General features: G+C 41.6%; 1 protein-coding gene across 2 annotated transcripts; it reads right to left on the reverse strand.

Moving 5' to 3' along the window:
- Positions 1-1,223: 1,223 nt before the first annotated feature.
- POLH (DNA polymerase eta) lies at positions 1,224-15,608 on the reverse strand. Of its 2 annotated transcripts, none has more exons than XM_048483612.1 (10): positions 15,298-15,608; positions 14,035-14,169; positions 12,080-12,297; positions 10,350-10,516; positions 9,247-9,350; positions 8,423-8,542; positions 7,925-8,048; positions 7,383-7,448; positions 4,586-4,758; positions 1,224-2,698 (listed from the first exon to the last, which is right to left on the reverse strand). In XM_048483612.1, the coding sequence occupies exons 1-10, from the start codon at positions 15,432-15,434 to the stop codon at positions 1,855-1,857; spliced, it is 2,088 nt and encodes a 695-aa protein (XP_048339569.1). In that variant the 5' UTR covers positions 15,435-15,608; the 3' UTR covers positions 1,224-1,854. The 2 variants fall into 2 exon arrangements, with proteins under 2 accessions (XP_048339569.1, XP_048339560.1); XM_048483603.1 differs by having other exon boundaries at positions 10,350-10,519; positions 15,298-15,607.

Below are 15,608 nucleotides of genomic sequence, written 5' to 3' on the forward strand. Positions count from 1 at the left end.
TTGCTTTCTATGTCTCATTTTCTTGTCTTAATTATACCCTAGAGTCACTTAACTGGTTTAGTGACCTCTACATGCTTTTTCTGTAATGGGACAGTTGCTGCCAAACAAAGGGTTATTGAAACTGCAGAACTGACGTCACTGGTGTTCTTAACATTAGCAAGAACAGGAAAGAGAGAGAAATATTTTCCCTTGAAAGAGAAAATAGCAATCAAGGTCATTGCAGAACTAAAAATCGTAGTATACTTCTGTACTTCTCTAGTCCTTCCTTTGGTTATTTTTGCTGTAACTTTCCCAGTATATAATTCAGCTGGGCCCCTTCTTAAACCATCTCTCATCTGAGCATCATAACCTCACCTACACAAACTATTTATGTGTTGCTGGAGTAAGAACTCCCAATCTTAGCTCTTTCAGCTCCGAATAATCCATGTTTTAGAACAGTGTCAGAAATTGAGGTAGCATTTCCCATGAAATTTATTTAACTTATGAATGCCTGCAGCATATATCACTACTTGGGTTGCCAACCTCCTACTGAAAAAAAAAGTGTTACCCCTTGAATAGCATTTAATGTGTGGAAACAGGCATGTGGAACTGTTTCATAGCACGGAGATAAGTTAACATCACCTCCCAAATAACATTCCATTTCACTTTTTAAAAGGACAGGAAACACTTTTTCCATGCTACTGGCAACTCCATCAACCAAAGAAGTATAGCTAAACACCAGTACAATTTAGGTGTTTTTGTTAATGTAGAAAATCTAGTTTATACACATAGCCTGAAAAGTTCACAAACAGTAATCTACAACTGGATTTCAGTTTGTTGGCCTGAAGTGGTGTGTATGCAGAAATCTGGTTACCCTGCTTGAACCTATTTTCCTTTCATGCTGCAGTCTTTCCTCAGGGTCTCCTATTTCCAGCTGCAGCTTCAGGGGGAGGGAAAGGGCAATAAAGTTCCACCCCAGCAATGGAAAATATGGTCTGGATCCAACCTTATGTACAACTTACTTCAGCAGCATCAGTGTCATTGACTTTTTTCTTGACATATCAATTTAAAGGGGACTTTCTAAAAGTAGTTAACAGCTGCTTGTGTCCAAGAGGTCTTCACAATGCCAGTCCAAGAAACAGTCCGTTTTAATGACAGTAAACCAAAAGAAGAGCAATGTTGACTGTAGCAGAAGCAGGTACTAGTACTCCATTCAGTACATGGGCAAGGAACACAACAAGTGGTGGCTCATTAAAGACAGAACATTTATTCCCACATAGACTTCTGTGAATTACAGCTCATCAACAGATGCTTGGAGAATAACAACATTAGGGGATGTAAAGTGCCTCTGTCCTGACTTGGATGGCCCAAGCTAGCCTGATTTTGTCAGATCTCAGAAGCTAAGCAGCATCAGGCCTGGTTAGTATTTGGATGGGAAACCACCAAGGAAGTCCAGTGTCACTATGGAGAGGCAGGCAATGGCAAATACCCTGTAAAATCTGTTGCCAACACAAGGCTAATGCAACACATACTTTATCAGAGAATCTGTATTCTTGCAGAAGTCAAAATGGGAGTGACCAACACTTCTTGTTTTCTTCAATTATGTAGCTGGCCACACAGATCCAGCTGATCTCAAGAGCATCAGCAGACCATAGCAAATTTAAAAACAGTGTTTATTGTATTTCATCATAAAGTTTAATCGTGAGACAGGCAAAAGGTACAGTTAAGGTAACTATCTTTTGCAGTTCCTGACGCTCTAAAGAACACCAGCTGGGAATAATTTATTAGTCATATTTTTAAAAGATGGGACACAGAATTCAAAGGTTCACCTTCTTTCTCTGAGATAAGGCTTCAGCTGTCCAGGTAAATGTCAGTCTAAGAAGGAAGACGCTTGAAAAACGAAAACAAAGTCCCAGCTATGTCTTTCCTTGCCCGTTTGGCACTGGAGGCTGTGGGTGTCCTTGGTTTACTCTTGCCCTTAACTGGAGAGCTGCTAACAGCCCCTGTTAACCTGACAGGGCTGGGTTCCAAGAGCATGTCCTGCAGTTCCACAGCAAAGTGATAGTCTAAATGCTCTGGATAATCCCACACCAACACCTCTTGTTTACACTTTTCACACTTGATTTGGTCCCCAGAAACAGTTTTCTCTTGGAAAAATCCAACCGCAAGTGGCACACTCTTTTCTTTCCCCAGATCAGGTTGCTCTGAAGAGGCCTTGAGCACCCCTGTTTGTACAAGTGCAGTGTTAACTTCACTAAGCACAGTGGCCTCTGCTGGTCCTGCATCAGAGCTGCACAAAGACTGTTCTACACAGGGCTGGCACTGGAAGTCAGAGTTCCTCCTGGGGATGCTTTGTTCCAGAAGATCATTTGCAATCTGCCGGTTAACGGGAATTAATTCTTCAGGCCATGAAATGGATGCTACTGATGGTATTGCATTTGCTTCAGTAACCCCAGAAGAACAGGACACAGTTGTAGTTTGAGCTTGTTTCTTTTCTTCTGCCCTCTGGAACAGCATCTGAATCGTATTCCCAGCCTTCTTGCTGGTCTCCTTTAGGGGGCTTCTAAGAGACTTGGCCTTTGGGCTAGTTGTACAGATACTATTGGGCTGGGTATACTTGCTGTCTGTACTCAGGAAAGTAGTAATGTCAGCAGAGGATAGCGTGGCAACCTCTGAAAACTTGCTTGCAGAAAGTTGGAGAAGCGTGATTGGAGGAGACCTAAAAATATGGACAAAAATTCCAATGTAAAACTTTTCAGAACAAAGTTGTTTAATGAGGCAACAGGCAAGGCAGACACTGTCCCATAAATGAAACTATCAAATATTCCTTTCCTCAATAATTTTGCCAACGGTTGGCTTTCATGTTAAGAGACCTTCTTTAACTTAGCATTAATTATACTAAATATCTCTGGGGCAACAAAAACCTCAGACTATTTCCTATTTGATGAAATAGCCCATAGCCTTTGCTCTCCTATATAATAATAATAAGCCTTTATTTGGCATAATACAGTAAGATCATAACACAATACAAAAACTGTGATAAGGAGTTTACAGATACAAAAGTGTGAGATAAAATATAAACTATTGGTTATGCATCACCTCCAATAAAAAACATGCTACCAATTCACAAGTTTCATTATCAGAACTGTCCAAGAGGAAAGGGAGTCTGCCTGACTCCCCCATTTCGCTGGGTATCCTAGAAAAGATATTGGAATATTTTAATCTGATGTTTGCAGATTTAGGGCAGCAGAGCAACTGATGTGCCAATGTTTCAATTTGTTGTTCACCACAAGAGCACACCCTTTTGCTCATTTTCAAGTTGTTAAATCTACCACGCAATAAAGCAGGGTGAAAAACATTGAAACGAGCAAGTGTGAGAGCTCTTCTCCGAATAGGATTAGTCAGAAAATACAAATAAGGAGCCATCCTATTTTGATGTAGAGGTATTGAAAGATGTAAGGGTGAACAAGTTTTCATAGCAGCCCTAATTAAATTAATCCATTAGCTTTCCAACAGTTTTTGTTTTAACAAGTTGTAAGATTCTGAACTGGATAGCGGGAAAAGTGAGTGGAGGGATATATCAAGTGATTCAATCTTTCTCTCTATTAGAGAGAACCATGGATTAACCTGGGTATCAGATAAAAGTAGGTGAACCAGCGAATGCTCGTTGTGTAAGAAATGCAGGCGAAGCCAGAATTTAAAGGCTTTCGACCAGGCCCTATAAACTAATGAATTTTGGCCCAGCTCTAAACAAAGGGCCGCATAGGGAACACAATTTGGCAGGCTTGTAATTTTACGAAAAAAATTGGATTGGACCATATTCAAGGAATTGTCAACTGCGCTGAGCCAGATAGGAACTCTATAAAGTAGCTGCGCTTCTATCTTGGAGTTAAAGATTTTTAGTGCTGCTGGGACAAGGGAGTGGCCCTTTCCATAAAAAAAGCATACAATAGCTGAATAACTGTTGGTAGCAGATGCAATAGCAGCTTTTTTGTGGGGTAACCACGAGAGGTTATAGGAGAAAATAATTCCAAGATATTTATATTGGTTAACCTGCTCCACTGGCACATTATTAATTGCCCAGTTGTGTTTTTTATATTGTTTGGCAAAGACCAAGATCTTGGTCTTATGATAGTTGATGGCTAGTCCGTTATCTACACAATACTGCCCACATCTATTCAGCAGTCGACTAAGTCCAACTTTTGAACGAGATAGAAGAACGGTATCATCAGCATATAAAAGTATTGGGATATGCCTTGTGCCTAATTTAGGGGCATGACTGTTAATTTCCGATAAGGCGGATGGTAGGTCGCTCAAAAATAGATTGAAAAGGGTTGCTCTCCTATATACTTCACAACATACTACAAGTTTCTGCAGTACCTCTGCATCTTCTGCAGTACCTCTCACATATGCTTATGGAAATCGTCTTTGTTCATCTTACATACAAAAGAAAAAAGACTACTTTTTCAGCATGATTCCGAACGTGAGGTTGTGTTCAACGTCATTTTACTTTTCATTCCATTCAGCATAGACTGCGTAGTTTATAGGCCAGTAGCAGGGATAAAATCTAACTCTTCTTTTCTGCATTCAGGAAAAAAATTCTCACCATGCAGTCTGCTGGCCTCCAGCTGTATTGTAATTCTGGATGACAGCGAACGCATCTCTGCTGATTTTCTGAGAATCATAATGGGACAGGGCACAGCAGCGGGATAGACCACTAGCATATTTACCACCCTGCAGGCGGATGCCAGTAGTCAGCAGTTTAGCTACTCGATTGTTCTGTTGAGAGAAAAACAACAGCATTCAGATAAAATGCACATTGGACATCAAGAACTTCTGAAGTTGACAGCAGATTACAACTCCTCAGATCTTCCTATTTTTTCCACTATTCTGTTCTATTACAGCAAAAAAATGTAGGGGGATTTAATAGAACTCTTTCAGTTCACAATAAAATTTGCCCCTGCAGCTCACTAGCTGCTCTCTGTACACTGCAAGAAAATCCAAATAATTAGTGTACAGAGAAGAAGAAAGAAAAAGCACCTGCCCATATCCTGGTGTTTATCTTGTAACAGTCACATCCAACCTTTCTTCAACATTCCTCAGTGTGACAGAAAAAGATTTTCCCATTAAAATAATTATGTGAAGAAGATTTGGCCAGGCTCATCCCACAAGCTTTAAGGCAAAACATGTATTCGAGTTTTTCCCCTACATCTAAGCCCAATATTATGGTAATTGCATCAAGCTTGCTATATATGTTTTGGAGCAAATGCACTGCCTGCATCAATTCACCTGAATTACCTTTAAGAAATGCCAAGTACTGTACCCAAGATCATTTAGCCAAATATTTTCAGTTACAAGGACTATCACCTGCTCAAAAGCATCTAGGATAGAAGGGAAAGTAATATATTGATTTATTTTTATTTATTAAAACATTTATACCTTGCCTTTTCTCACGATTCAAGATGGCTTACAATAACAGTTTAAAACATTTTCAGTTTAAAAGAAAAAATGAAGTACAAGCCCCAGATTTCTCTCTTTGCTTCCTATCATAAAAGACATCTGCAAATTCAGACCATTGCTTTCACATCCTACATGTGAACTCCCAAAGGCACCTGGTGGGCCACTGCGAGTAGCAGAGAGCTGGACTAGATGGACTCTGGTCTGATCCAGCTGGCTTGTTCTTATGTTCTTATGTTCAGACTCTCTCAAAAGCCTTGGTAAATGAGCGGGCCTTGCAGCATCTCCTGAAGAACTCCAAGTAGAGAACCCCCACCTCTTCAGGAAACCCATTCCACAGAGTCAGAGCTCCGGTCAGTGCCGGACAGGCCACCCTAGGATAGCCAATGGATACTACAGCTGGCACACAGAAGGAGGCGGGCCCTCAAATATGTGGTTCTCAGGTCGTGAAGTCTTTAAAGACCTTGAATTAAATTTGAACACATATTGGCAGCCCAAGTAGCTGTTTCAAAGTGGGCAACATATATTTCTGGCAATAGTCAGGTTGCTGCATTCTGGAGCAGTTATAGTTTTCAGGTTGTCTTCAAGGGCAGCCCCGTATCCAGCACATTGCAGTAATCCATCTGTGAGGTTACAGAAGCCTAGATCAGCATGGCCAGATCAGCTGAGTCTAGATAACAAGAGAGTTGGCAAATCAGATGCAGCTGACAGAAGATGCTCCTGGCCACTATGTGTACCAGCTTTTCAAACAGCAAGGCAGGACCATTAGCATCCCACAGTTTTTAAACCTGCTTTGAAAAAGCCAGTATCACTCCCTCTAGGACAGTGGTTCTCAACCTGGGGGTCGAACGACCCTTTCACAGGGATTGCCTAACAACTCTCTGCAGCTGTTCTCCATCTGTAAAATGGATAAATGTTAGGGTTGGGGTTCACCACAACATGAGGAACTGTATTAAAGGGCCACAGCATTGGGAAGGTTGAGAACCACTGCTCTAGGACAAGTGGAATTAGTCCCTCTAGAATATCAGCCTTCACAGCCACTCTTACCTCTGTTTTGTCTGGATTCAGCTTCAGTTTGTTCTGCCTTAGCTACCTGACCACAGCCTCAAAGCACCAGTTCAGAACCAAGCAGACAGATGTGGAAGCTTAGATAATAAAATATAAAGCTGGGTGTCATCTGCATATTGATGACATCCAACCCCAAAGCTCTGGACAAGAGAACAGAACTATGTGGCACTCCACAAGATAAATTCTACCCCATTGATTCTGCATGTCCAATGGAGATGCATTCTGTCCAATCAGACAGAAAAGAATGAAACCACCAAAAGAGTTATACCCTTAATTTCAACTCCACAGACAGGCCAGTGGATAAGAGTAGACTAGGCAACCACATCAAAAGCCACTGAGAGGTCCAACACTTTTAATAGGGAAGATTATCCCCTGTCCAACTTTAAATGAAGACTGTTCACAAGTGGAATCTTGGTATCAAAATCTTGGTATCTGGATACAAAATCTTGATACAAAATCTTGGTATCAATCCAAAGTCAGATTGAAATGGGCTAAGGGCAGATGGGTCATCCAGGAAGCCCTGGATATGCACTGCCACCACACACTCTTATCACCTTCCCTGAAGAAGGTAAATTGGAGACTGGCCTGGGATTAGCTACCTCACCCCTCACCAACGAAGGTTTCCAAAGCTAAGCTTCAGTATTAGAAGTGGGTTGTGTGTGCATTTCTTTAATAAGCCATTTAGTTTTTGATTCCCCCAGAGCCCAGCACTTGCTTGCTTCAGGTTGCCTACCGAGGGAATTGTACATAAGTTTAATAGATAGCTAAGCAGCAAAACGAGTATATTAAGAAACAGCACTAAAGGCAGCAGTTCTTGTTCCAACTCAAAACATCTCTCCTTTGGAAATTAAAAGGGCCTCTTCTCTTCTCCTACTTACTTGGTCTTGGTCCTTCTTAAGCCTCTCTTCCAGCTCCAAGGCCAGCTGCAGAAGCCAATGTTGCACCTGCAAACAAAGTGTGTTATTGCCCTTAGCCCATCACTCAATATGCTGCTACCATAAATAAGAGACCAAAGAATGCAACAAACAAACAATCATGCATGGTTTCAATCTGCTGGAATCCAACACTAAAAACATAAATCCTTCAAATCCACCAGAAATATTGCCAAGGAGCAACAAAAATACACACGCTGCAGAGACAACCAGGGCACTTGGACACGCAAAATGGAACAAAGATTTTGGTTAAAAGCAACATGCAGCCCTGGAGACAACTTCTTCTCTGCTAACAGTGTTTTACAGGAGGCTTAAGGAGTGCTCCACCCACTGGAGTTCCCGCTCTGGAATACATCCAAGAGTCCTTTTTTGTGGTTTTGTAGCCCTTGGGAGATTGGAACCAGAGAAAGGCAACAGTATTCAAACTATTTTCCAGTTTTATTTACTGTTCAAAATAGAGCCAATTCTGACTGCTCACAATCACTTACCTGTCTCTGAGTAATCAAAGCTGTTTTTCCACGAAAGTTCTTACTACAGCCAATGGATTTTGGCAATTCTCTAGGTTTTACAGGTTCATGCTCAATCCCTCTACATAGGTCATATAACCAGGAGCTGTAAATCACATATAGAAATCTGAGTTAGGAAAATAATATGTTTGGATTTTTTCAAGTACTTGGTAGCTCCATATTATTCAGTTTAGAACAGGAACATGCACAAGTTAGACCTTAAACTGTGTAGACCTTAAACTGACGCAAGGGGAAAATGAGAACTGCTTTCTATAAACTTTTTCACTACAATTCCTGTATTACACAAAAAACAAACCCACTGAGGCAGTTAATGTGTACTGGCAAATATTTTCAACTTGAGATGTAGTTCATAAAGGATGTGTGCAGAGCTAGAACCCTGTGCACATTAATAGGGCAAATGAATGAATAATTTTTTGTCAATGGACATTTTCCAACTATAAAGTCAAAGATATCTCTTACCCAGTCTTATCTCCGAAGTGCATCTGAAGCTTTGATTTACTGAACTCAACCAACTGTCCGATGTACTCCACTCCTAGGAGTTCAGTGATGGAAGCACCTAGCTTCCCTCCAAGACTGCGGCTATGTGGAGGAGAGCAGGAAAAGTGTTTAGATATCAGAGCCTATATACTAGCTAGCAGTGGGTATACAGTGACAAGAGACAGAGGGATGTAAAATTTGGTTTTATGAGTCAGCAGTTACACATAGCAATATCAGGAGCTAACAAATAGCATCTTCTCTGCCTTTCCTTGGATGAGACACTACCTAGGAAGACTGACTGCTACACAGAGGAAGCCAATGGGCAAACCACCTCTGTATTTCTCTTGCCAGGAATGCTTCTAAGATAAGATTGCCATGAGTTGGTTGCAGTTCAAATGCACGTTCTTCATTTCTGCCTACGCTACTAAATGGAAAAGAAGAGCTAGAAAGATTCTGCCCTCTTTATCACACATTCTTGGGAATCCACCTGCTCTTGTAAACAGAGCTGGAAAATATTACATTGTTTACCAAAGGCTTAAAAAGTTGAATTATTCATTCTGCAATAGGTTTTATTCTGGCTCCAATGAACTTGAAGATTACACTTCATTCTTTTCCCAACTGCATCTCCAGTCCTCATACCTTGTTAGTGATCTTTCCAAGTCTTTGATTGCTATAATTTGGCTGTTGCTAATCTCGTTTATTTATTTGCTTGTTTTACAGTAACATAGTAAAAGAAAATGTTAGTTCTACAGCTCACAAATGCAATCTCATATGAGGTCTATAGATGGAGACTTGTACATACTTACATGTTGCTGACTGGCATCTTGCTAAACAGTTTAGGGACAGAATCTTGAGATACCAGAGTCTGCCGATTGGGCTTGTTGAGGCCACAGGCCAGTTTTGCTAATACCTAGAAAATACAATAGCCAATTAATTATCTTGGCTTTCCACATTCAGGGGCACCACTTCAGGAGAAAAAACAAAAAACAGGACATGGGCACCAACTGAACACTGGCAGCTCATTTTTCCAAACTTCTCCATAACTTGAAGAGAATACATTTGAAAAGCTATCTAACTTCATCATATTATTGCTATTTCAAACCATGCTCAGTGTTCTAACAAATCAAAGTAACATGAAAATAAACATTGCATATATGGGGCTACAATAACTGAAATCGCTCTTTCCTCTCTCATTTCTTCCTCAGGCAGAAAACTAAAATAAGCATAATTACCCCTTGCCACCACCGGTAGCAGTAATGAAATAATCACTCAAAACACTGTAATGCTCTATAAATACAGCTCTTAAAATCAGGACTAGTTTTGTACCATGTCAGGAGTAACTTCCTATAAAGTACTCACTTCTGTTTTTATCTTTTATTCTTCTAATTGATTGTGCTGCAGTTTATGGCAGAAAGAACAAAATTTCATTCATTCCTAATAACTGAATCACATAAATGAACAGAAAATCATACAAGGACAGCATCAACTTTTATCAGGAGTATAATTTGTAGGCTCTCTCATTCTGCAAGAGAACTACTATGTGAAAGAGAAGATCCAAGTGGCAGAATTCTTCACTCCCAAGTGCTACCCATCCTGGCACACAACTGTGCCCTCTGAATAGAATTTATTTGGTAACCAGGTACTAGCTGTACAAATAATCCTGGGATTGACCATCCCTTATTCCTCCTTTTTTGTTGTCTCCTCTAATCTAATGTACTTTTGCTCTCAACAGATGGGAGGGACCGGGGCTGGGTAGGCAGTAGGACCCAGGTGGAGCATTCTACAACAAAGAAGGTCCAGCATGTAGAGTTCTGTGGCGGAGGAATATACAAACCTACAAACATCTTTTTCTGAAACAGAATAGTTCTGCCAAGCTGAAAATAAAAGTGTCTACTCATCTTACTTATACCTTGTTGTGAGAAATTCCAACTGAACACCTAAATCCAGTGGCAGATTCCACAGCTGCCCTCATTTCTTCCATAATTATTGCTCCCAAAGTTAGCTGCAGCTCAGGACTGCTAGGATCTCCAACAGGCAACAACTCGAGCCACTGGCACAACCCACGTTGCCGTAGTTCTTCTGGAAGAGACACAAAGCTCATTAAATGAGGCATCTCCTTTTTATCACAGATAAATGACAACACTGGAGAACTATGGGGGTGGGGAAAGAGGCAATGCTGTAGACAATCTACAGAAAGAGGATGTTAGAAAGCACCCAATGAAACCAATCTTTGTGTGGCCCCTGGCTTTGGGATGCAGTTCCTTTAAAGTAAGTCTTCAAGACTGGATTCATCCAGTGGGTAAGTCCAACCAGTACACTAGCATACATCTGATTCAAGAAGAAAATCCCATACAGTTCATCCTTGAAAGGATATGCCAGCATTAGCAACAAGAGTGTTAATAACAACAATAATCATAATCATCCAAATGGACAAAGTGTTAGCACAGAATACACCAGACATCACAGTGATCAAGGACAAGAAAGTGACCATCATCAACATAGCATAGTGACAGCAGGGTTGTTGAAAAAGAACATGAGGTCACTAAATACCATCAGCGACTATGGCATAAACCAGGTGAGGTCATTCCAGTAGAAATCAGCACCCTGGGCACCATTCTGAAAACACTAGTGCAGCACTTAAAACATCTTCCAATTGACAAAATCAACATCTATCAGATTCAGAAGGCAGCCCTACAGGGATCCGGACATATACTATGCTGATCCATTACAACTTCCTAGGCTTATGGGTGAGACTCGAATTGTAACGAAAGGCCAACATCAACCAGCTGACCACTTACTTTGTAACGAAAGGCCAACATCAACCACTTACTCCACATATGTTCAGAATGGCTTAAACCAGATACATGAGCTAAAGATAATAGAGGCTATGAATGTTAGGTAGAAAAATGCAGAACAAGCTTTAGTAATAAATACCTCAATCTCGATCATTCACTTTGCCATTATTCTAATTACCTATTCCTCTACAATGCTGGCCTTCCAGTGGTGAAACCCTGTTGTTCTCTGACCAAAGCACCAGGAGGCAGCCTTATGTTTCTCAGTGACACATAGAGGTCAAAGTCATCTGAACTGCACTAGCCTTTCTAAATGTACAAGTGGGCCCAAGAACTGTATCAAAAATGACCAAATAGGGCATGGTTACTTCTGTATTCACCAGTGGATGCATGTTAAGACCTGTCATTCAAAGGACTGGCAGGAAACACTGCACTACCATACCCAAGGCCATGCTGGCTTGTCACAATCTCATTGTTAGCCTTCTAACCCCGTGGTGGCGAACCTTTGGCACTCCAGATGTTATGGACTACAATTCCCATCAGCCCCTGCCAGAATGGCCAATTGGCCATGCTGGCAGGGGCTGATGGGAATTGTAGTCCATAACATCTGGAGTGCCAAAGGTTCGCCACCACTGTTCTAACCTATTGCACCCGTCATATGACACAGGGGGAATCAATCAATCAATTTGATCTTTTGGGATTATTTACATACCTTTACCATGCTCTTCCAGAGGCACATAAATTTCAGCTATCCCTAACCAAGCAGGAAAAAAAGCAAAATGAAATGAGCAAAAAAAAAAAGCAAAATGAAATGAGGTAGAGAAGCAAGACGGCCACTATTAAGTACCATTGTTCTCTGTATGCTCTTCCGCCACAGAGGTCTCTGGCAGTCCCTGGATATAGGTAGTTGCCAACTGTTCTGCTGCTATTGGTTGTCCTTTCATTTTCTGAAGCCTTTCCTGCACAGCCTTAGTTAAGTCCATGTAAGCCTCATCAATGCTGGCACGCTCGATCACTGCAAAGCGGGACATCACTTCCATCACCTCAGCACTTGCTTCTCGGTACCTTTGAAGGAAGAAAACAAGCGAATGCTCTGATAATCTCAACACCTATCATCATACACCACCATCAAATCAAATATAACTAATTCTCAACATGGGCCCATCTGTGAATACTGAAATCTGGAGACTGGAGCTATGAACAGACAAGACAAATCATTCTACAAACTTGGAAATCACCCTACGTTTCCAGAAAAAAAAAATCTGAAATCTAAAATAAACATAAAAATTGGGGGTTCAGCCACCTATTGGTAAAAGGAGCTTTAAGAAACAAATGCCCTCAGAGACCATTACTACGCAATCACCACCAGAATTGCTAGCCTTCAAGCCTTGGTTTCTGTCAGCTAGTGGTAAGAGGGAAGGGGCCTTTCAGCCTTTGAAGGTGGTCTCATCGGGACCAGGCCTGGCACCAACCACCAGGCAACTTACTAACATTTGACTTGCATGATTTACCAAGACCCAACGGCCTGCCACTGCTCAACAGAAGCCAATCCAAGTAAGTCAGTGTGGTGGAGTAGTTAAGAGTTTCAGACTAGGATCTTTGAATTAACCACTCTTCCATGGAAACTCATGCAGTGACCTTGAGCCAGTTGCACACATTCAGCCTAACCTACCTCATTGTGTTATTGTGAGAAAAAAAACGGAAGAGAATTAGGTAAGCTGCTTTGGAACTCCATTGTGGAGAAAGGTTGGGTACAAATGAAATATTGCTGAAAATGGAGGGCACATAAAAGGTAGGTTGATTTGTGACGGAAGAAGGAAGATATGGGGTTGCCAAGAGGAAGGAAACAGGAAGTAGTGTAGGAAGGGAAACACAGGGGCAAATGACAAGCCCCCCACAATCCTTGCAAGGTCTCCACTGCACAACTGGGCCCTTCCCAGCACCACGTTTTCGACAGAGGAAAAGGAAGGGAGGAAAGCTGAAGAAAGGGGACCAAATTAAGGGAAGTTGCCTGGCAGGTGGGAAGGAGAAGGAAACAGGAAAAAAGGGGTGGTTATTGGGATTTTCAGGGAAGGGAAACAGTAAATAGCGGGAAAGATGAAATGCGATCCCATCTGCAAGTTCTTACGAGTGTTCCCTTCTAATTAGGGTGACTATTTTGCCTGCCAGCAAATTAAGAAGCAGAAATTATTTGTATTTATTACACTTTCTTCTAACATGGAAATCAATGCAGCACACATGGATTATCCAGGTTGTTTCTAATACAGGTACTGGCCAAGCTTCAGTGAAGTTACTCAGTAAGGATCCGTGTATTACTCACCCAGTATGAATAAGTGGACTTGATCTGCCTGGTGGAACACTCTTCCTCCAACTGCTAGGGCCCTGCGGGACCTTGAGGAGTTCCGCAGGGCCTGTAAAACTGAGTTGTTCCACCGGGCCTTTGGGGAGGCCAGCCACGGAGCTGCCACCCGCTGCCCCTCGACGCCCCCCTCTGATTCCATCTATACCATCCTTCTGCCAACAGTTCTCTGTGTTGCTGCTACTGTGTTTTAAATTATATTAATGTTTCTATGTTTATATTTTATCACTGTATATTGGGTGTTGCCTCTTTTGGCCTTATTGTTACCGCTCAGAGCCCTTCAGGGGTTGGGCGGTATAGGAAAATAAATAAATAATAATAACTATACTGAATACTTTTACATTCCACAGGTGTTCACAATGAGATAAAAACAGGAATCCTGTATTAAATAACCATTTATTAAACAAAAGAAGCCACCAGTCAGCATCAATCCCAGAACTTACTTAGTGAGATCCGCTTTGCCGTGAGCCTCTGGCACTCGAGCTAACAGAAGGTCTGGGCACAGCTTCTTAGCATCAGAAGCCCACATGTTCCTGGTAACTCCAAAAGCACGAGCTTCATAGCTCACAGCAATTATTCTGAGTCAAAGATGAAAATATTACCCAGTGATCGACGTGAAAAGGCACACTAAACAGTTTTTCAGAACATTTCCTGTTTAGCACCAGGCAACAAAATTTTTAACAAATTAGCATATGTTAAAATAAACACCCCCTTTGGCAACTGCTATACATAATCAGGGCTAATGAGGACTTTTCTCCTCTCCAGAGCACATGTTTATGTTCATGTTTAGGAAGGGGATTCACGGATGACTAAAAATTTGGAGGATGTCAGGCTGGGAGAAATACTATGATTTATCTACATTTGAAAAACAGTTTATGAAATTTCAGGATTGCACTAGGGCACAATTGACAGAAGTATGATTTTTTTCGAGAAGTGGATTGCATTATGATATGTTTTCTTTTTACCATCTTAAGAAAAGACAGCAACACATCTTAAGCAGAAAGACTGGAACAAAATCATTTCACTGTGTCAAGCCCCTAGTATTGATCCAGGGGAAAACAGACATGGAAATCATTATTGTTTTCATGTATAATCCACCTTTCTCAGTGAAACTCTAGAATTACAAATTATGAAAAGCAATTTAATCAGACAGCAAAGACCTCCAATAAAAAATGCAATAGGATTACATAACTCACTCTTCCAAAGAAACCATAAAAGGCATGAATTAGCAGCATGACAAAGGAACTGCATTAAAAAACACTTAAATCCCAATCTTCATTTGAGAAGCAAAGCTCTTTCCTCCCTCCAAATTCTATTAGGGAGGCTTGATAGAAAGACGGTGGCCTGTGATCACTCAGTATTATGATCAGTATTATTTCTGGTTGAGTGGAGATTTTGAACTAAGTCCCAAACTCTACAACAATGGCCCGGAAGTAGCACACCCTACATTCTGTCCTCCCCCTTGTTGCTATTTACAGGCGGCAAGAACCCAGTATTGCACTTAGTCACCTAGTATTGCACATATCTGGGTTCAAATCTCTCCTCTGCCACAAGGTTTAATGGGTATCTAATGGGCGAGACACTCTCTCAGCCTAACCTACCTCACAGGGTTGTTGTGAGCATGAAAATGAGGAAAAAATACGTCCTTGGATGGTGGGATAACTAAAATATTAAAGTAAATAAATGTTTAAAAGTGTTGCCCATACCCGCCGCCTTTCCACGTCTTGTACTGCACCACGGCGCACGGCTTGCCGCGCAGACTAGGATCAAAGCGCTGCTCCACCTGTATGTAAAAACAGTCCATGTCCGCCAACGCCACCACTCGGTCCCGCCCGCGAGACATGACGGACCACGCAAGTCCACTACTCGGTCCGTACAAGGGGATTGTCACATTTGCAGTTTAAACGTGAGAGATGCGGTTTGGATCGGTGGGTGCCCAAACTTCTCTCGATTCCCGCCCTCACTGCTGCTGCAAAGGAAGAAGCGCTCACAACCCCCAGCATGCTTCCTTCGAACC

Source organism: Sphaerodactylus townsendi, linkage group LG01, assembly GCF_021028975.2.
Source record: "Sphaerodactylus townsendi isolate TG3544 linkage group LG01, MPM_Stown_v2.3, whole genome shotgun sequence".
NCBI lineage: Eukaryota > Metazoa > Chordata > Lepidosauria > Squamata > Sphaerodactylidae > Sphaerodactylus > Sphaerodactylus townsendi.

Excerpts from the sequence above, each read along its gene's own strand:
- POLH (XM_048483603.1), bottom strand. The coding sequence starts at position 15,434 with ATGTCTCGCGGGCGGGACCGAGTGGTGGCGTTGGCGGACATGGACTGT. Across the intron at positions 8,049-8,422 it reads CACTTCGGAGATAAGACTGG|CTCCTGGTTATATGACCTAT; the intron begins GTAAGAGATATC and ends TGTGATTTACAG. Across the intron at positions 4,759-7,382 it reads TTAAGAAGGACCAAGACCAA|AACAATCGAGTAGCTAAACT; the intron begins GTAAGTAGGAGA and ends TTCTCTCAACAG.